Raw genomic sequence first — 22,545 nt, 5'->3', positions numbered from 1 at the left:
CTATGAGTACTATGGTGTCTCATCTGCACAACATGAGAGCTCACAAAAAGCACATGAAAAAAACAACAAAATAAAGAAAAAACTATAAAATAAAGAAATGTATTTATATTCTATAAATACATTTATATTTTATATATATATATATATTAGTGCTGGGCAAGTTAACGCATTAATTAACGGCAACAATTATTTTATCGCGCGTTAGCGTAGTTTTTCTTTTATTATTAAGCGGACATTTTAAACACAAGAACCGGTGTTACGGTTCAACCAGGGACCCTGTTAACTGGAGACCTTCAGCCGAATGCGTCAATTTGCAACAGCTGCCGTAACTATGACAACAACAGACGCATTGGTTAATAAACCGTAACACCAGGCAGCGAGCGGTGAACAGCTGTTTGTGTGGCGTCTCTTCCTGGTTCCTTCACCTTCATTCCCCTGGGTCCTAAGTCCCTCCAGGTACAGCTTCTTATCACCCTCCATGTACAATGTACATTTATAATAAATACCACACATAGTACACGGTACTCAGCGTTGCATATTTGTCTGACCAAAATACGGAAAAAAAGCAAACAAATAAATGATTTGTTTAAATTATTTTTGTAGAGTTTTCAAAGTGTTTTTGTTTGGAATATGTTTAATAAGCATATCATTTAGTTATCACTACTGAGAATTTAACAAACAACAAAGAAAGAAACATAAAAACATGATGTAGATAGGTTTGCAGTTTTCAAGTGTATATTTCAAATTGTATTTATTACACATGAAAATAAAGTAGTGAACACCGGCTGAATATCTATGATCAGAATCATTATAATGTATTATAACTGATACTGTGTAAAGAGAATACTGCTGTTAAAAATAACCTGATGTGTTTAAAGTGATTCAAACCAAATGTTATTGTTATTTTGTTCATATAGCAGTACTTTAACATAAAAGTGCTAAATGCACTACTTTTGAATTCATTATTGAATTTTGCGCATAACAATGAGATTAATCGCGATTAAAAATTGTAATTGTTGCCCAGCACTAATATATATATATATATATATATATATATATATATATATATATATATATATATACATATATATATACATGTATATATATATATATATATATATATATATATATATATATACATATGTATATATGTATATATATATATATATATATATATATATATACATATGTATATATGTATATATATACATATGTATATATGTATATATACGTATATATATACGTATATATATATGTATATATATATATATATATATATATATATGTATATATATATATATATGTATATATATATATATGTATATATATATATATTTATATATATGATGTGCAAATGAATCACACCAAAATAAAAGAAAACACCCCCTGGTGTGACTGGATATTAACTGAACTTCCTCATTGTGGCAAAAATACCTCTTTGTCGATTTCCTATAATTAGGTATTACTCGCTCTCCCCTTGTCATGGATGGAAAAAGGCCTCTTCCCTGTCTGCACAGCGCTGTCTGTCAAGTGGAGCTCACTGGCGTGTCTCTTGTTCTTTTCCTCCACACTGATGTGGCCTAATGGTTTGCTGGAGGATTGGCTTCTGATGACATTTGCTGCTAACTTGCTCTGAGAATCTCAATAGAGCAGCAGGCACGCTCCACAGTCTGTGGTTCAACGAGAAGACTCCAACAGCAGTCTAAGTGGGCAGGACGGCACTATCACTCCTGATCCTCTCCTTGTGTGTATACATCTGTCAAAAAGTGTTATTTCATTACGTGTTACTAGTTGTGTCATCAGCTGCTCTCCGTTCACACACACACACACACACACACACACACACTGGTGTTGGCCAACGAGCAGCTCGGCTGGAACGGTGTCGGGCTACACGCCTCGTTAAGGGCATTTTGGCATCAGTGTATACATAAGTAATTCATTTCTGGTTTTAAGTAATAACTTTGATCTCTGGTTTACCACTCTCAGGGGCTGCTGCTGACGTAGTGCGGCGAAAATATATTAAACCGCAAGTTCATTTCCCACCACGGTTTTGCATTATGCTGAAACTTGTTATTTTTTTATTTATTTTTTTCCCTTTTTTTTCATCAAGGAAGCATAATTCACATTAAACACTCTCGCCCCCGTGGCAGAGTTCTCAAATTAAGCAACATTTTGTTCATTTACCCGTGATAAAGTTGTTCATTAGAAAATATACTTTGCCTTATTCTTTGTTATTACCTCGCCATTGTAAATGCCTTGGGAGCAATTAAACATGTGAAGTGGCCAATTTTCCGTCCTCCACTTCCAGTCCTGAACTCTATCTGCGTGTTGCACACATTTCCCATGGACTAATTAAAGTGAATCAATGACACAACCTTTTAAAATGGCGGCGTATGTCATGGCCATCGGTGGGGAACAAAGGACCCTCTTAATTATTTTGTTCCTGCCGCTCCCGTAAACGGCTTGTCAAGGCAGCAGACTCTGCCGGCTCCTTCATGTCATGTACGCACACACACACACACACACACACACACACACACACACACATAGACAATGACACACATGCTGTGCCCAGTTCCTCTGACGGCCCCCTCTCTGTCTTATAAAAGACTAGTAATTGTATACAACAATGACAATGTAAGTGCTTAAGTGTGATGATCCCCTTACTCTTCAAAAGTGCAGCGTCCCTTATCCATCACCGGCTCTTGGGACCGGCGTCTCGGATGCTGACAACCATATCTTATCTTCGAGATATGTTGTTTTTTTGTTGTTGTTCCCGTTGTAAGCCTTCCTCTCCGGCCCAAGTTGTATTTGGTCGGGTCTAATTTTGAAAAGTGTGTTACAGCCTGATAGAAGCACATATATATCCTGATCTTTTCATTCCCTCATTCATTCGCCCCGGTTCCTCAGCTGCTGAAACACGCACTTTAGCATGAGTATGCATTAGTCCCGTTATGAAGACTAATGGGCTGAGAGAGGCCATGTTTTTTCCTGCCTTGCAATTATTTACTGTGCTTCCCTGTAATCCGAGATGCTTATGTCTTTCGGGTATAAATATAAAACATCGTGGCAGAGCAGAGCGGCCACTTTTAGTCAGGCTGTAGATCATGTGAGCGTTGGTGGAAAATGGTGAGATGAAGAGGTGGAGGGGTGGGGGGGTGGGGGGGGTTGAGGCTGCGTCGGGAAAATGAGAAAAAAAAAAGTGCCAGTTGTTTATGGGCGTGTTTATTTGTTTAAGGGTTTCCCTCAATGCCCATCTGCGGTGTTGCTGTAAATGTCCATCTGCAGCCCAGGAAAATCCAAAACTGTGTCTGACTACTGTAGGAGAAATCAACTGGCGGCTCTCCAAGTATGTCATCTTCTCCTCTGAGAGACAGTAGACGGACGGGGATGGATGGGTGGATGGATGAAAGCACGCCTCGGCGCGCTTGTTTTCTCCACCTCGTTACAACCGTTTCTGTGTTATCAAGAGCTTTGGCCCGCGACAATACAGCTCGGCGCCGCGCACTTTTGTATTTGATGATACGCTGCCTCGCGGAGCTAATCGCCTCTTAATTCTCGCGTTGCACCCCACCTCCTACCTCCCACCCCCACCCCCACCCCCAGTCCGTGTGCACGCATTCCAATCGACTAGGTCGGTACTGTCCAAAAATAGTGCAGGCGGCACGGCCTGGAGAGATGGGCTGTCAGTCCCTCAGTCTGATCATGAGCTATTATCCTCTCTGCCCACAGACAGCAGAGAGAGCAACACCGGTGTCTATGTGATCGTGATCAATACATAATCACTTTCCTGTCACCGCAATGGCGCTGTCAGGGGACGGACCAGCCCCACGCACCAGCCATTTTAGAAAATAGGGTTTGGCAAGCCGTAATTCTGACCTAGAAATGCTGGGCGGGGGTGGGTGGACTGGGGGGGGGTTTGAGCAGTCGCTAAGTGAAGACCGGACTCATTTAAACAGTCATTGCCATGGGATGCATTATTACATTTTCACTATGCTTGGGTTCATTACATTAGTCTGCCGCTGTGAGGGAAGTGACTGTTATGAGAGCGGAGACATATTTACTGACCAACAGACAGACCGACTCTCTGACGAGGGAGCGGCTACATTAAGCACGCAGTTAACGCCATTCATTACGCGGCGCTGTCGGACATTTGTCCAACTCGCAAATGCATGCAGGTTTCTGAATAATAGACGGCTTTATGCACATATAATCGTATGACCTCACAGTCAAGAAGTCTGTTTTTATTGATAGTAATCAAATTATTGCTGGCAGCGAGTGGAAAAAATAAATAGGAAATCGACTGTGAGGATACAAACTGTGAGGATCACATTTACCTGGTGCATGAAACACTGTGATGTCGCACAGAGAGCATCAGCAGTCTTTCTGCTCTTCAGACTTTTACATTAACCAGATTTTGGAATGTTGGGTCAAGACAGCGTCACAGAAATGTGTGGAAATAAAACAGAACGTTTAGACAAGGAACGTGCGAGAGGATGTAATGCTGCACCATTAACCTCACGGTGAACACTGGATTGTGTTCTTTAGTATCAAGGTATTCTATCATCACGGCAACGGTAAACGGTAAACGGACTTGTACTTGCACTATGAATACTACATTGACATATCCTCACATGGCGTTGAGCGCATCAAACTCGGTTGACAATAGCTTTGCTATTCATGTAGCCTTCCAGGTAATTTAGCAAAGCAGACAATGTTAACATGAAGCCATCGCGTCACTTTCTGTGACTCTTGTTTCTTTAGTTTCCATTTCTCAGTGCAGTCTTTCACGGGTCTAATAAGCATGCTCCTGCAGTCTGCTGTCCGGATTCTTAAACTAGGTTCACACTATGAGCGACGGAGCGACAGGCTACATCCTCGATGGCAGACAGTGACATGAAGGTACGCACTGACGGCGTACACTTGCCGCTGCGTGATGGGCGGGTGTTGAGCTGGCCTCGACTCTCTCAGCGTTCCACCGACGCGGCCCCCTTCTCTCTGCCCCACAATTCCTGCTGTTAAGTCCAAACAAATGGCAGAAAAACTCGCCGTCGGCCCGTTCCCGGTGCTACTTAACGCTGTTGATGAGCGCCGGAGCAACACTTCAATGGAAACTCTGCAACTAAGTAGCTGGCCACGCTTGGCCGTTTTTGTTACTTTAGTAACAGTGATTACTTTGTGAGCGCAAAATAAAACTACAGCGCCCAATGAAAAAACAAACACAAGCGCGGGCAAGACGCTTAAACCCAAATCGCTCCTGTAGCTGTGCCTACGCTGTGTGAATGTGTGTGAATGTTAGTTAGTCCTGATGGACTGGTGGCACCTTGCATGGTAGACCCTGCCATCAGTGTATAAATGGGTGTGAATGGGTGAATGATGACATGTGGTGATAAAGCGCTTTGAGTGGTCGGAAAGTCTAGAAAAGCGCTACACAAGTACAGTCCATTTACCATTTAATGTTGGCTCAGCATTAGAATCACTTAAAAACATGCGGTTGGCCTCTTGTTGCATCTCCTCAAGCCAAACCGGGTGGACATTGTCAATGTCTTGTACTTGGTGATCAAACCGTTTCACGAGTGATCGTACGGATGATTGTACGGAGCTCATGTCGACGGCCTTCGGTGTGTTTAATGAAGGACTTCATGACAGCAGTCCGGCCGAAGGAATTTGAAGTCATCATAATCATCTGATTCTTACTTTGACTTTTCTTGGGAACAGACTCAAAACAAAGAATACACTTTGATACGTGTGCACTTCAACATACTACAAGATGTAGTATGAGTACGATTGTTTTGCATCAGCAGCCTTTTTAGCAGCAGCTTCTCGCTCTTTGGCAGCTTTCTCTTCTGCAGCCAATCTGTGCTGCGCCTCCTGTCTTTTCTCAAGTGCCTTTCTTTTCTCCTCCAATTCTGGTCTCTCTTTCCCTCTCGCCAGTTCCTGTTGCAGAGCAAGAGCGTTTTCCATTTCCACTCGCTGCCTTTCAGCAGCAGCTAGTCGCGCTCTCTTCATCGTGTCCCGTGCATAACTGAGAGTAAACGTTCAGTTGTTAGTGACGTGAGTCTTGAGTATCATGACTAATGTGAGTTGTTTGTCACTCACAGGCAGTCACCTTCAGTTCTGACAAGTGAAGCCAATATAGAAGTGCCTTAAACTTTAATTCTTCCTACTCCTCTGTTGTAAGTCTATGAGAAAATGACTCTACTTCTCTCTTGATTTATTCCCTCAGTAAACATTGTAAACATGAGTTTATGGTCTCAATCTCTAGTTTCAAGTCTCCTTCAATACAGCATGATGTTCATTTAGTAATTTATTGCCCACACTGCAAAACCTTTTACTGTAAAATTACAGTAAATTACTGGCAGCAGTTTTGCCTGTAAAATACTGTAAAATGTACAGTATCTATACTGTATCAAAATAATACAGCAGATTGCTGTATTCATTTGATACTGTAATTTACTGTAATAATTCAAAATTAGAGTATTTTACTGGCAGCAGTTTCGCCAGCAAGCTACTGTACAATTTACAGTATCTATACAGTATCAAATAATACACGGGCTTGCTGTATTCAAATTATACTGCAATTTACTGTAATTCAAAATTACAGTAATTTACTGGCAGCAGTTTTGCCTGTAAGATACTGTAAAATGTACAGTATCTCTACTGTGTCAGATAAATACAGTAATTTATTGTAATCAAAATGTATAGTAAATTGGTGAAAGTACAAAGCAAGGCACTTTACTGCTAACAGTTTCACTGGTAAGATACTGTACAATTTACAGCATTACTACTGTACTCTGCTTTATGCTTGCTTTAGGGCGGGGCTACCTTGTGATTGACAGGTCACTACCCTACTAGCGCCGTATACGCCGTCTTCGCATTGCTTTTCTGCCGTCCCTTCACTGGTTGCAAAAAAGCCAAGATGGCAACGGCTAAAACGGTCGAACTCTAGGCTTTCAAAACAGCAGTCCACAAACAATAGATGACATCGAGATGACTACGTCACTAGCATAGACTGTATGTAAGAAGTGGTTCTTGTATACAGTCTATGCTAGTGACGTGAGTCATTGTGACATGAGTCGTGACAAAAACGGTAGTTTACTTTGAAAGGACTTAATCTATGCACGTGATGATCGTAGATTGACAAGTCGTCCCAGGGGTAACTAATTCTAAGTCTGGCCTGTCTGATGCCATGGGGCATCTGACCAAGAGGCAGTATTTGAGAATGTGTTGACTAAAAGGGTTTTAAAGAAACATGTTTTAGTATCTAATGTTTGCTTTGTGCATACCTTATACATAACCAATAAACTGCCAAGAATTCTGTGCCACCATGCACTGCCCCTCTCTCCACTTCACCCTGTGTTTCCCCCTCTCTCTGTCGTCCCCCGCAGTGTAAAGCCAGTCAGACATAAACAGTATTGTTTTACCCGGGTAGGGCTCACAGCAGGGCACTGTTAGCCCAACGCCTCACGCAGCCCACAGCTCTCCCCATGCCTCAGTGATATCCCTTCGTTATGGCTCAGTGCCCGCATACATATGAATGCCCCCTGTCTTCTACCCTTCACGCTTCTGAGCCGGTCCAAGCCGAGCAGAGAGCTGAGATGCTGCACGGCTGCCGTGCTTGTTGGACGGAGGGATGCGGAGAAGTCTGGCATTCCAACAATAGTAAATGAAGTGTAATGAGAAATTCTTTTGAGTGATTATAGGTACGGTGATACTGGAGCTGAAAGTGCTTCCCTGTGGTGCGGTTTGCTGAGTTGTGCTAAGCATGCTGAGGGTGAATTCTGGGCGACGGGTCGGAACAGCAGCTCATGTTAGATCACCTGGAAAATACAACCTCTGTGTATACGAGCATCATGATGAAGACTTTGCAATCGTTTAGTGCAATGCAGTGTTTAGCATTTTGCAGAATATGCGCTGCCTTTGTCAAGGTTGAAAGGAGTTATAAAGTTTGCCGTGCTGGTTTGGCCTCCTGCTGTGTTGTTTTTTTAATGCATATAAAAATGATTTTGACGCGATAGTCGTATACAAAAAAAACCTGCCTTTGAATTGTAGAGGAGCCCATCCAACAAAAGGTAACACAAAGGGTTACAAAGCTTTTGCACAAGGAGATGCAGATTACGGTCCCATTTTACGACACAACGAAACAAATGAACCAAACAACGGCGTTAACTTGACAAACTAAAGGAAAGCAAAATACGATAGTCCTTGTATTCCTTGCATCATCTGTCAGTTTTTATATAGAAGCTGGGGCAAATAAGCATCTTAAGTTTGAACAGATTGCACTCAGGAGTGGTTTTTACGCTGGATTTAGTGAAGCCGGCACAAGATCTTCGCTGCTTCGAAGCGTTGAACAACGAGGCTCCGCAGCTTGTGGTGGCGCTCGGTCATGAAGCTCTGGATCTTTGTCGTGTTCCTTTGGGCCTTTTCAGACCTGACTGTCACAAACAGTTCTCTGATAAAAGCACTATTAACATATCTGACAAAGACAGACATTTTTAAAAGCTTGAGAAACCGAAGGTCTTCAAAATGTACATTTAATATATTTACATAATCTATTTCACCTTGGTGTCATCATAATGTGTTTAGTACTTTCTTTAGAGGGCTTGTATGAAGGCAATAAAGTATGTCAATGGATATTTGATGAGTTTACAGGTAATTCCGTTTCTTCCTCGGCATGGAGGAGGTTGGTTTACGGCGTTTTGACGGTAAAACCAGTCGTCTTCTTGCTTCTTCCGTGTATTTTGTTAATATTCCCTCTGGTTTTGGAGAATAATGCCACGAACAGCTCGTTGAGCTTTTTGCGTGCTCATAGCTCGCGTGCCATCTGTGGAGGCTATATAGTATAAACAAAGCTTTAGTTGTGCTTATTCAAATGTGTGCGTAAAGCTGTAGATGAAGTGCAGCGCTTGATTTCCAAATGCGTCCCCCTTTTCCTGCAGCTCTACAGAGTACAGCGAGCGCCGGCAAATGAAAAAGCCATGAAGGCTCAGAGCAACATCTTTACGACCTTCCACTGTTTGATTATGCTCGCGATACTTCTAAAGGAAATAAGCAGGCTATACAAATGAAGCTGCGCTGTGGGATAATGTGTCACAGCAGTAAGCTGCAACGTCCTTCCACAGCCATTGTGCGTCACATCGGGCTGCATCCCCCGATTTATCCCCCCTCTGGTTCAAGGAAGATTCCTATTGATTTCCTATCACCGAGCCAGTGCACAGAGTAAATAGGAAGTGTGTGCCCTATTATTTCTGTCCCCCCACCCCCCCCACATGTCTTTATTCCGGGGACTTTAGAAACCGCTGGCCCTTCAATCAAAGCAAATCAACAACAGCTGTGAATTTGATGTGACCGCCTCATGTACGGTAATGGCATCCTTTGAAAATGATGTGTGTTTGAACTAATGGTGTGGCATGGAATCCTGGGAATTTCGGGACGCGATTAATGAGATTACACTGAGTGTGGGGGGGGACGAGCGTAACTTCAGGCTGTGTTTTGATACACGCTTTTCCCCGGGAACATTCACGCGTCATCTCTCAGTGTCCAGCGTTTGCTCGACAGCGGGGTGAAAAGTGAGACGAATCCATTTAGACAGGAAGTAGCGCGTGTGCATCTACTTCCACCAACGGATTTGACCAAGAACGGTGTGTAAGAATCACTTTTCAGACGGAAGAATAAAAGGAAGAGGCGGCTGCATTCTGAGTGAACATTTTCAATCGGAGGTTTTTAATACACCTACAGTAATTCCTGTCTGCACTGTTGTTGTTTTTTTTTGTTTTTAGCATTAGCCGTTCCTTTTTCTTCAACCCTGGAAGTGTAGATGTGTTGTGTTGCTATTTTTGTAATCGCTACAACGCTACAGGCTTCAAATAAAAGCCAGAGACAATACCCCTCCTGCAATCGAGTTTCTGCGCCCGGTGCCTGGCCCTACAGCCGCATCCATTTCTGCAGTGTCCCTGGAATTTCTGAGCATTATCGAGGGGAAGGACGAGCTAATCTGCACTGATTTGAAACAGGACCAAAACACTGGCTTTCCTAATCCCTCATTTTTTTTTATCGGGGCTGGTGAGGAGCATTTTACCCCTGTGGGAGGGAAAGAAAGAGGGAGCTATTTCATGCTTCACCGGTTCCACTGTTTTTATGAAGATTTCTTTTTTTCCCCCCCTACCCTCTACTTCCCCCACTTCAATACACAGTGTAACTGAATTTATAAAGCCTGTTTGCAATAGTCACACACCTTTTGAGAAGTACGAAGGTACTTTTCATAATTAGCGGTGTGTAGATGGCTGCCTTCTCCCTCTGTAGTAGTGGTAATTTAACTTTAAGGCCGATAAGGCTCTGTACCTCTGGAGGAAAAAAAAGGAGGAGCAATTTCTTTAGCTGTCTCTCAATTTTGTTCTTTTGACAATTGGCAGACACCTCCGGCACACAGGGTGTAATTTGCTTCTGCAATGAGCACATCGATTTGGATTACCGCACACATTTTTGGGATGCAATTGTGATGTTTCCTCACATTCTGTCATCCCATTAAGCTCAAATTTCATTGACTTATCTAACGCGTTTGTGGAAATTCCCACATAACGGCAGTTTGTATAATATCTGTAGATGGCAGAGAAGGATGACCTCGTGCTGAGGCGTCCATTTTAAAGTAAATGGAGAGCTTCATAGAGAGAAAATTCCAAGTCCATCAGCAGCTGACATCCAGTTATACCATGCTGGGGTTTTTTTTTTTCTGCTAGCGCTATTGCAGCGAGCAGATTCACGAGGAACAAAGAGAGCCCATTGATCTGCTGTGATCTTGATGCTGCAAAAGGCACGGGGTGCAACAAGTGGTATGGAATTTACAAGGTAAGCTTTGGCAACACAACAGCATAGGTCATCATAAGACTGTGAATTACTGGAACGCCTCTGTCTCGGAGGAACACTTGAGGCTCCCTCACTGTGAAATAATTGGGTTGCAACGGTGAAAGCGCTACTCCAGTTAGAGTGCAAAGGTGGCTTTTGCGTTGTTGTGCTGTTACAAGACCACAGACGGCGGTCGGTGACTATTAATCAATGGCTGCCTCGTGAAGCTGACGTCATAAATGGGGAGAAAACTGCACGCGTCTGAGAAACATCTTGGGTGTAGTGGTATTCGTGAAAGGCCCTCGTGCTGGAATGGTTAGCTGTGGAGATGAAAAAAAAAAAAAATGTATTCCCATGAGTTTGTTTTGAACTTCATGTCGATTAAATGTATCATACAGAAGTATATCATACAGAAGTATTTCACTGGATAGGTGGTCTGTGCTCTAGAAAGGTGCAATGGTGCAAACAGGAGGAGGGGCTGTGTATTCCCTCTGGCTCATCGGGGAGAAAAACTACAACAACCATGAAGCACTGCACTTGTTGCTGCCACTGAGTAGACGAAATACAAAACTACTTTCAGTCATAAAACCTGAAACTTAATTTCTGCTGTTGTTGCACTTACTCGACTCTCACATGTCCGTTTTGTCCTGAAATACGTCTCCAGCGGTCCCCTGTCCACACGCGGCCCACGGCTGCTTGTGCTCCTTCCTCTGTGACGTTGGATTCAGTAACTTCATCCAAAAGAAACTCTGAAATCCGCCTCAGCACAGCGACTCCTCTTCACCGTTCACCGGCTGGTGTGTGTGTGTTTCGCGTGACTCTCGGCTGTGGCAGCTTCTTCCCTCCTCCGTACGTAATTCCTCCACGCTGTACTCAGGCTCACACAGCCCTGGATGTCAGATTCCATTTCGGAGCGGTTTGAAATACAATCTGTAGTTCGTACCGAGCGCCCTAGAGCCGACAAACTTTTGCTGGTAAATGAGCGAGGGCCCTTTGGCTGCTGGCATCATGGACTTAAGTTCAACATTGTTAATTTGCATATACTACCCAATATGCAACGGTACAAAGCTGGTTGAAAATCTGCAAAGCATCCCTCTAAGTCATCGCCGTGCTGCACATTGGTCAGCAGGTCAGATGGAGGTTGTCTCAGAGCTCGTGGAGGTTTGCCGTTCAGATGTGCAGGGATTGTGTTTCCAGGACATCTGGCATTTTTTTTTATTTTCATGTTGTTAATTCACGACTGAAACCCCCCGAATCACTACGTCGGAGGCAAAACTCGGCGGAAGGTCTTCACTACGAGCCTTTTCATCTGCAGCGGACAGACGTCGGCGCCTGTGGCAGGACCTGTGCCGTCTGCGACGAGGGACGCCTCCCTTTGTTGTCAGAACACCTTTAAACATCTCTCACAGAAACAATTAGCATACCATCTGTAGCTTCCTGCCAGCGTGTTGCTCGCTGTCAGCATGTCAGCTTCTTTCCTCTCCTCCTTTCTCTCTTCCCTTCACACACACACACACACACACACACACACACACACACACACACACACACACTCCATCACACTGAGACTGATGAGGAGCTAGGTCACTGTGAATTAAAATGAACGAGTTTAATTGCGTTAATAGTCTCTTTATATTCACTTTTTCAATGCATTTTTTTTCCCTGATACCTTATAAAGGAGCCGTGGATGGTGGGTTGAATTGTCACTAATCTGTTTTTGTGATCCGCCATGAGCGTTCCGCAGAGCCGGTGTATTGATGAAGGTCCTTTGCGCACATTCCCTGCAAAGCTCATAGAGCCGGTTGCATAAAGGACACCACTTCTGCTACATTGAGTATTGTTGGTGTGAAGGTGATGGCTAATTGCTCCAGCGTTGTAGGTATAGTGATACCCGATGAGCATTGTAAGGATACGCGCATCAACAGTTTATATTCATTACATTAATGTAGCCAAACTTTTAATTGGGCAAACTCTTTTCAGAAGTGCTTTCTTTGTGCGTTATGGCTTAAAGTTTGCTCTAAGTGCGTCTCATGACCTCCAACAACACGAACACATTTCAGTGTGCAGGCTCCCCACTTCAGGGGAAACATGGCTGTCAGTCGGTTCACTCTGCTCTTCTGCTGCGTAACGAGGACAGGGAGAACAACTGACACTGAATGATGAGTTCTTCTTTCACTCAGGGGTATTATTTATTTTAATTAACATTTTAGATTTGTTCACAGCGAGGTGTCAATGACTTTATGCAGCAACTTTTGTTGTTGTGAACCTTACGGTTGCTGCTGGTTTGTTTGCTCCTCCCCGCTCCTTTTGGACTTCGTAGCTCTTCATACTCGCGGTTACACCAGTTAACCCTTCAGTCACAGCTGCTCAGCGTACTGTGTCTCTTGCTTTGCGTGTTTGCTTGTTGTATTATGTCACTTGGTCTGCCAGAATGCAAAAAAACAACCGCATGAAGTTAAACTTCCACATTCAAGTATCTGAAATGTGACACATGGATGAACCACTATGTTCAGCTGCCCTCTCCATCCCAGTAGAAACCACACTGTCCCTCACACACTGCAATAAGAACATGGAACGATAGACATGCTCACATTTCACACACACTGCTGATATTTCAGAGCAACACACTCGGCATTGCGTCGTGAAATGCGAAGCCTGTCTGATACCGATGGGACCGGATAATCAACCCCACAGAGGGTTGAATGGTCTCCTCTTGATTGGCACAGCTATGTAGAGATGATTGCCTATGGAGTTATAGTTCCTGACTCTGTCTCTCCGCCCCGCAGGTACCCCGGTTACCCGAGTAACCGCGACAGATGCCGACGATCCGGTGTACGGGAACAGCGCTAAACTGGTCTACAGCATCCTGGAGGGACAACCGTATTTCTCTGTAGACCCCAACTCTGGTGAGTGGACCAAGACCAAGCAGCACACACATTTAGGAGCACATCGGACCCAATGGTCACCTGTGCAGGACGGCCGTAGTGGTTTAAGTTTAACACAGTTCATGAATAGCATGCTGAATATTACAAGCGATGACACAGAGGTCCAGTGTGAAGAGAAGGGGACACAAAAGGAGGACACCTCTTTGGGACAGGCGGAGCTCTTTGTGCTGTTCCTCATTGTTCGCCCGACAAAGCCTGACGAAGATCTCTGCGCGATCCAAACGTTGCTCCATTAAATTTAATGGGAGCTATTAATACGGCGCGCACACATTCTTTGTCTGTATCCAACCGATGGAGAGCGTAATGTATTACAGAACGTAATGAATGAACGCCACGCCCACAGCGCCACAAAAAGGAAGAGAAATAGGCTTTGCAGAGAGAGACAGTGATTACATCTAAGGATTATTTCAGTGGTGCCTTTCTTCTCGGCAGCACACCGGGCCAGAACCTCTCAGTATTTAAACATTGTCCTTTTTCATTACCTGCTTCGACTTAGATAAATGAGCTCACAAAGTCACCTCAGGTCAAGTGGTGGGCTGACCACTTTCTTTTTCTTTTTCTAAAAAGTACAGAACGTCATTACCCTTCGATTGTGACCAATCCATGACGGGATAATTAACTATTTTAATTAACAAAAGGTACCTCTGTCGCGTAAAAATGCCCATCGTTAATGTGCAGGAGGTGTGTGATGGCTGATGAACACATTACTCAGAGCATTACAGACAGAAAATAAAGAGGCTAAACTTAAAATACATGGACGGCATTTATTGGCTCACAGGGAAAGGTCTTGCGTGAGGTTAGTGTGAGCACCTCCGCCAACTCAAGCCACACAAAGCGTTCGCTTTCGCCCCGGAGTTGGAATGTGGAAGTAGAGCCTTACATTGAAATCGGTGCGGAGGCAGCAGTTTAACTCCGTGGCTTTGTTTGGGCGGCGGGAGACGGACATTGAACGCGTCTGTATCACATTCAAAATAACACCAAATGATACCTCCTGAGCTTCATCGCAGGCAAGACGTGTTTAAAAAAAGACGGACTGGTGTGTGGATGTTACTGTGTAAAGTGTGACATCTAAAAATGAGATGAAACATCCGCATCACATGAATATCCATGCACATTTCTGCTGTATACGTCTGCTGTGCTATTTATGCTTCTACTACAAATCAGCGCATGTGCATCTGCAATGCTGCCTATTCTGTGCGGATCTAAATGAAAGAGAGGGACAGGTGCGATTGTGTCATTGTGCGATTGTGTGATTGTGCGATTGTGCGTGTGAGCCGCCCACAGGTGCGACGGGTTGTAAAGGTTCCAGCGCGCGGAGAGAACAGCTTGGCCCTCCAGAGGTGACCTCACTCTGCCGCTGTGCATTCACCTAAAATCCATACATTTGCTGATAGGACAATAATGGGAATTACAGTTCAAACAAATTAAAATAATAATGAACGAGAACACCACCATGTGTGTGTCTGCATCACCTCTTGTCTTGCGAGCCCTTGGGGACAGACAACGCGCGCTAAAGGGGAGCTGACGCTGTTTATTATGGCGTAAAGAAGTTGTGTAGCAGCAGCAGCAGCAGCAGCAGGACCGCAGGTAACGCAGCCCATCTGGTTATTGTGTGTGAAACGCTGGTGCATTACGGCCGACTCCCCGGGCCCCGCGTCTCCTTTCTCTGCAGCCGCACACTTATTGTTTCCAAACGTGAAGACATGCTGGGGGGGGGGGGGGGGGGGGGGGGGATCAGTGGGGGGCACTGTTACTAAAACGAGGAACATGAAATAACATGAAAGAGCGTTAATGTGGGTGAATAAGTAGACAGCACGCACACAGCCGATGTGGAACAGAATCCCCGTAACAAATTTAATAAGGTAATGTTCCGATCTCGCGGAGATCTTCGCCAGGCTTCTCAGACGTCCTTTACTGACATCACTGACGGAACACATTGTTACTCACACGTCATTGCGATATCTGGATCATAAAAGCACCCTGGGCCTGTGAATGAGGCTGATCCACGCGCAGCCTTTCACAGGAAGCAAAGGCCACGCGTGAAGGCGGGGGGAGCACAATAGTGAGCCTTTATCAGTGGGACACATCCAGACAAACACAATGGCTCCTCTCCATTATGCGCTTCCTGGTTTGGCCGGGTCAACTGATCATCCGCTGCACGGTTCAACAACGGGTTGCATGAAATTCATTATTAAAACCGCTAAATCATAAGATGCATATGGGCATCACTGAGTTGCGTGATTCCATTAGCTGATTGGTCGCCCTAAATGCTAAATGGGCCAGTACTCATATGCTGCAACATCATTGCGTGAATGAATTCAAAATAATAATGATGATAATGACTTCTTCCTTTCACAAGGCAAACTCCTCAGCAGCGTCATCATGCATAAAGTTATCTCAGAACAGTTTCCAGATTGGATCTTTAATTGCTTTTCCAGCTGACTTTTTAACATGTGTCTGTAAGCAATATGATTAAATAATGGTGAAATGACATTAATAAGAAATGAGATGGAAATCGACTGCTCACAATTTTTTGGGGAAACAGCGCACAATAAACAAGCTCCCGAGAAAGGGACTCTCCAAATTTATGTGCATAATCAGGGCGAACACTCGCGTAAGAACCCGGGCTCAACCGGGCGCCGCAATCCAGAACGCATCTGCAGCCGGGAAGACGTGCTGAACGGACAATTTAAGGATTAGCATTCGCGCTCTGTGTGATTGCGCAGCACACGCAGATGGCCCATTCAAGTGAGCCAGATGTTTTAATGAATGTTGATGAAAAATAAAAGGTAAGGGGAAAACAGCCATTAGAATGCGTTTGACACTTACGACGCCACGTTGGAAATGAAAAGCATTCAATAAATAAATAAACGCCGTGCTCCAATTCATCACTTGGTTAATGGTCGGTGAAGAAAGACAGAAAAAAGTTGAGGCAAATATCTATGGAAATGAGTGTTTGTCTATCCTCCCTTTTCAGTGATTAGGAATTAATTTGAATAATTAACGATGATCAACAGAGATGAGAGTGTTGCTTCTAGCATGATGACTAAAGCGTGTGTGTGTGTGTGTGTGTGTGTGTGTGGAGAAGGCCGTTTGAGTGACTTGTTTGTGTTGCTCTTCTCATGTACGGGTGCGTTTTGTTTTCCCGACTATAGCGAGGTGGGCCTACCTTGTTGATGCCGGTCCAAGCTCATGTTCACTGCTTAGACCAGTGACAGGATACAGCGTTTGGAGTTTATTGCATTTTCACACCAAGCATGCACCCGTGAAGGTTTGACTGTTTCTGTACAAAGAGCAGACGCTCGAATAAGGTGGGAGAAAAAATAGGTCATTTTTATGGTTAACAGTTTTAATGGTTTAAAATGGCGACCGGTTTCCTCTTTTGAGGTCACATTTGTATTCACTCACTGTGTCCTTCTGATGCCTTTTTGTGCGTCCTGTGCACATTTACAAGGACGAGCGAGACGATCCAGTGTACGCACTGTACATGTGAACCTCAAGGTTCACTGGATGCACTGCAGTAACTGAGCACTTGGCCTACACTGCAGTGTTCTACTAAATAATAACATTTTGATTATTATTATTATTTTTGTTATATTATGGATAGTCGGAGTAGCAGCAGTATAATAGAGACACAATAAAAACTGTCTTTGTGTAAACCCTCTATGTGAGGACATTTATTTAGTCATTCTTCTGAATGAAATGGGTCAGTTTTGTTGACTCATGTATCTATAAATATATTATATATCTACAACCATATAGGGTTTAGTAACATATATATATATATATATATATATATATATATATATATATATATATATATATATATATATATTAGTGCTGGGCAACAATTACAATTTTTAATCGTGATTAATCACATTGTTATGAGCAAAGTTCAATAATGAATTCAAAAGTAGAGTATTGCACACTTTTATTTTAAAGTACTGCTATGAACAAAAGTACAATAATATTTGGTTTGAATCACTTTAAACAGATCAGGTTCTTTTTAACAGCAGTATTCTTCACACAGTATCAGTTATATTTCTACTATCTGTGCTCAGTGTGTGTTTATTTAAACGTTCCACTGCTGTGCAACATGAATACAATGTTCCACACGTTTCATCAAAATGTGTGTCTTCTGTCTTCATACAGTCAGTGCATGTGAACGCAGCTCCCACTGTTCATCAACATAATGCACCGTAACTCTGAGGTGACGATGGTTACCCGGCGATGTCCGGTAGTCTCCGGTGAGAGCGACGGCCGGTGTGCGTTGTGACTCCGCCTCTTTTGTAGTCCTCTCCTCTTCATAGACTTGTGTGTTCTTCTGGTGACAGTGCGTCTGGAGGGAGGCTCCTACGTGACGTCATTCATGATCCTGAGAACGTTCCTCAGACCCACGTCTTCTCAACACTAGTCGTCCTGCAGTTTGTATCTCTCCACTTCTCTGTGGCGTCTGTTAGCTCGTCTTTAGTTCATCTCTACTTCTCCACACTCTGCATCAACGTAGTGATGAAGACTCCTCCACACGCTGCATCAACGCAGTGATGAAGACTCCTCCACACGCTGCATCAACGTAGCGATGAAGACTCCTCCACACGCTGCATCAACGTAGCGATGAAGACTCCTCCACACGCTGCATCAACGTAGCGATGAAGACTCCTCCACACGCTGCATCAACGTAGTGATGAAGACTCCTCCAGCGCTGGTTTGGTGATTTGCTGACATCAACGATTGCATCTAAGTGATACTTCAGACTCGAAGTACTCTGGTGATAATACAAATAAAACTGCGTTAATGCGCGATAAAATAATTGTCACCGTTAACTAATGAATGCGTTAACGTGATAATAACGCGTTAACTTGCCCAACACTATATATATATATATATATATATATATATATATATATATATATACACATTCATCCAGAAAATAAGCAAATAAGTATATATTTAAAAGGACAAAATAAGCAAATTTTATTTGTACGGGCCTGAGGGACCCGAGCAAAACTAAAGCCAGTGTCGACAAAAAAACAAGGGTCAAAATCAAGACTCGTGGTTGCAGAAGGTCCATAAATTACAAGGTTGAGACAGAGTGTAGAAGTGAACTGATGGTCTGGGGTCTGGGAGTCGTGGTCTTTGGAACTAATGTGTCCAACTGGTCCAAATCGATTGCAATAATTTGCTTGTTCGGTCATTACTGTGATGATGTTAATAATTTATGATAATGGCAACATATAACGCTTGAGGTGGAGATAAAAGTGATACATAATAGAAAAGCTGTATGGAAACGGCAGAATGAGATAAAACGTACTCAATTGCACAAAAAAGCGTTTTAGCGTCGATTCGCTGAGTGGGATATGGAAACGTCTTTGCAGAATTAGTTCTGACGTTGTTCCTGCTGTCGGCGTCTCCCTGGATATTCTTCTTGTCTATGGACAGCATCACAGCAAACCTCTCCATTGTCTTATCCTAGATGTGTTTGTTTCCAGCTTGCAACCCCTTTATCACAGCCATTCCTAGTTTATAGCGCCGACTTGTGACGAAACATCGCTGTAGTTTAGAGTCATTTCTTTTCTGAGACATTTCCAAAGTAAGCTCAGATTCTGCTTGCCAATTGCATCTCAAAAAAAAAGGAAGGCTTGCTGTATTGTATTTGAAGAGACACCTCTTCATTTATCTGTATCTGAAAAACGAGGTAGGTCTTTTGTTTAAAACAGCCAACCCTTCAGATCATCAGAGCTCTGTGTGACCTCCACAAGTCAAAGCGACCCTGGTACTGTTCTACATCCTGTGGGGGAAATCTATCACAAGAATTAAAAATGCAGGCCCAGACAACATCCGTACCCCCTCCCACGTTTCTCATCACAGCTAAGCATATTCTCATTGTCTGAGGCAGTTCAGGACCAAGGCAGGGTGTCATGCCAAAGCCTGGCTTTTATGAGGGGTTTTATATTCATTTGATGATCCTGCGGGCCTCTGTTTCCTGAGTGGATTATCCGTATTCGCCGGCGCTGAGCCCTTTTTATATTCAGTACCGTGGCAGAGTCAATAAGGTCCATTCTGCATACAATATTCAAGATTATACAAGACAGACGGCATAATTCACATTCGATCAGAATACAAATGACTGCAGACGGCAGAACGACACATTCAAAGACAAACAGCTGATTCTCAGCGCCGGGAATGGCTCAGTCATGACCACCTTGCCATGCTCACACCGACTGTGATTAAACCTGCAGGGACTTTTAACTTTTTCTTTACCGCTGCCTCATGTGAAGTCCTTGTTTTTGTAAAGTCACGGTCTAAAGAAAGAAACAGACCGAGGAGTAAGGTGAGCCAGAAGGGTCGCGGCGCGCCTCGCTTTTTTTCCCCATGCATGCTTTTGCACACTCTCACTCACATCATTAAAATGATGTGCAGAGTATATCAGTCATGTTTATAATTGCATTTATGTGTTCCCACCTCCAGCGACCATAAAAATTGCTCTCCATGGGATGGATCGGGAGATGAGAGAGGAGTACCTGGTGGTCATCCAGGCTAAGGACATGGGAGGACACATGGGCGGCTTGTCTGGGACCACGACCGTCACCGTCACGCTGACGGACGTCAACGACAATCCACCGAAGTTCTCTAAAAGTACGTAACTTCACGACCTGGAAGGTCCCAAATCGAATCGGGAGGGGAAACAAACTGCTGCCGCTCTAAATTAGTATTTCTTTGTCATAATTGGGTGAAATTAATGCTATTTTGTGAATTTCATTAAACAGGCTCCTCAGAAAGTTATTCTAACCACCGTAAAGTCTAATGATGATGCAGCGCTGTAATATGCTTCCGTGATTTTGTTTAATTCAATCAGCACTTCTCGAAAACCAACGAGCTGTGTGTGTGTTCCTCCCCAGGTTTGTATGAGTTCGTGATCCCAGAAGATCTACCGATAGGGAAAATGGGCGGCAAAGTGAAAGCGAATGATAGAGACATCGGCGAGAATTCCAAGTCAACGTACAACATCATCGAGGGAGACGAGCAAGGCATGTTTGAGATCGTCACGGACACGCAGACACAAGAGGGGATCCTTCGACTGAAGAAGGTAAGACGTTGAACAAACACAGCAGTTGTGAGCAAAGTGTAACACTGAAACGTAGTCACTTTGAGACACGGGCGGCAGCAGGCCTTCATGTTTTCAGCGTCTACTACACCCAGTCGTGGGAACAATGTGTTTTAAATGGACCGGCTGGAGCAGAGTGAGGCGGGAATAGAGTTTTGGACTGCGCATGGCGCCTTTTGCTCAATCACATTTAGACAACAACACTTGGTTCGTTGAAGTTAGAGATTATGGTTTGGGTTAAATTAAATATTACTTTTGGATTCACACAGGACACAAACGCCTGTCTCCTGGGTGAAAGTCTTGTGTGTGACCTAACCCTCCACCCCATCCTCCTGCCTACACAGACGTAATTGACAATGCACAGATCATAACACAGGAATGTCATTTCTGAGACCAGGCTGTGGATTGCATTTAATTGTGTGTTTAAAGTGGCCTAATAATACAAAAATTCAAATAATAATAATATTTATGACAAAAATAGTCATCATGTATTCATAGAGCAGTGATTTATATTGCGATAATTATCGCTGCATGACCCCAGATTAATTCATAGATTCCAGGGCTTAGCCCCTGCTGCTACAGCTAACGTCTTAAAGACATTTAAGCAAACGCTGTTTGAAAATGTGTGTTTTTAATTGTAACTGATGAGCCAACTTGATCTCGCTCTTCTCCTTCTTCTGCACCACTTCGGGGGAAATTCTGCGCTTCAGTTTGTGAGAGATGGCTTTACTAAAGAGTAAAACATTACATATTTAGACACCAGGGTCTGCGCGTCGAGCACCTTGAAGGCTTAAGGACCATTTAGCTTTCATTTTTCTTTATCCATAAAAAAATAAATAAAACACTTTAACATGAAGTAAAGTATTCTAGCTTTCTAGTTGGACTTTTTGTGTGTGTGGACAAGATAATCTCATTTTCACATAACAGTCTCGCCCGTTCTCAGCTGAAGGCAATCGTTCTAACGTTGGTTAAATTCAGTTTCGCAGACACCCACGTTAATACCACCAGAAGGAGCAGACGGACTCCACCTGAAGTTGCATGTTGTTGTTTTTTGTTTGATGCTAACACATCCACATGCGAGAGCTGCACTCTTCCACCGCTGGCCCCCGAAAGCAATGTCAGCGAAGCAGTTGCTGGTTAATTGCCTTGCTTACGGGAGCATTAGTACTAGCGATCCTTAAAAGAAAATACAGCGCTCATTAAATGTGTTCGAGACATTCCCTTGTGCGTGTGGTCCTGAGGAAAACAAGCTAGCAACATCACCTGTCACAAAACCCGAATCTCTAACCTTGAGGCGAGCACATTAGCGTTTAATGGCGTGGTGCAACGTGATGTTGGTGAAGCGCTCGCATCAATAACGCTTAGCTAATTTTGAAATGCGGCCGTGGCACATGCTGTGCTGCTGAAGGAATACGAATCCGAGGATCTCAGTGGTTTTCACACAAGTCCACCGTGTAACACGTTTGTGGATGTGCAGCAGGATGCATGTTTCCTCCAGGATAAAAGCCGTAGAGGTTTGACTCTGGGTATCGTTGCTTCCCTGTAGACATACCGAGCACCCAATCCCATATTTTCGCTCGATACCAAAGGAAGTGTGTGGAATTTACATTTGAAAACGGCAAGGCATTTTAATAACACTGTGACCCGCCAGCA

General features: G+C 43.7%; 1 protein-coding gene across 2 annotated transcripts in view; it reads left to right on the top strand.

The window, feature by feature from the left end:
- The window catches only part of cdh8 (cadherin 8), a 91,384-nt gene that overhangs the window by 47,045 nt on the left and 21,794 nt on the right, over window positions 1-22,545 (top strand). For both annotated transcript variants that reach the window (XM_068710700.1, XM_068710699.1), the window contains exons 4-6: window positions 13,629-13,748; window positions 20,256-20,423; window positions 20,687-20,874. In XM_068710700.1, the coding sequence (XP_068566801.1) occupies window positions 13,629-13,748; window positions 20,256-20,423; window positions 20,687-20,874 (476 nt within the window). The remainder of the gene's footprint in view (window positions 1-13,628; window positions 13,749-20,255; window positions 20,424-20,686; window positions 20,875-22,545) is intronic.

Source organism: Cebidichthys violaceus, unplaced genomic scaffold (genome assembly GCF_023349555.1).
Source record: "Cebidichthys violaceus isolate CVI_PGR_0920_01 unplaced genomic scaffold, fCebVio1.0.p SCAF_16, whole genome shotgun sequence".
In the NCBI taxonomy this organism is placed as follows: domain Eukaryota; kingdom Metazoa; phylum Chordata; class Actinopteri; order Perciformes; family Stichaeidae; genus Cebidichthys; species Cebidichthys violaceus.
The sequence above is the reverse complement of the archived record's forward strand: the minus strand, read 5'-3'. Positions and strand labels throughout refer to the sequence as shown.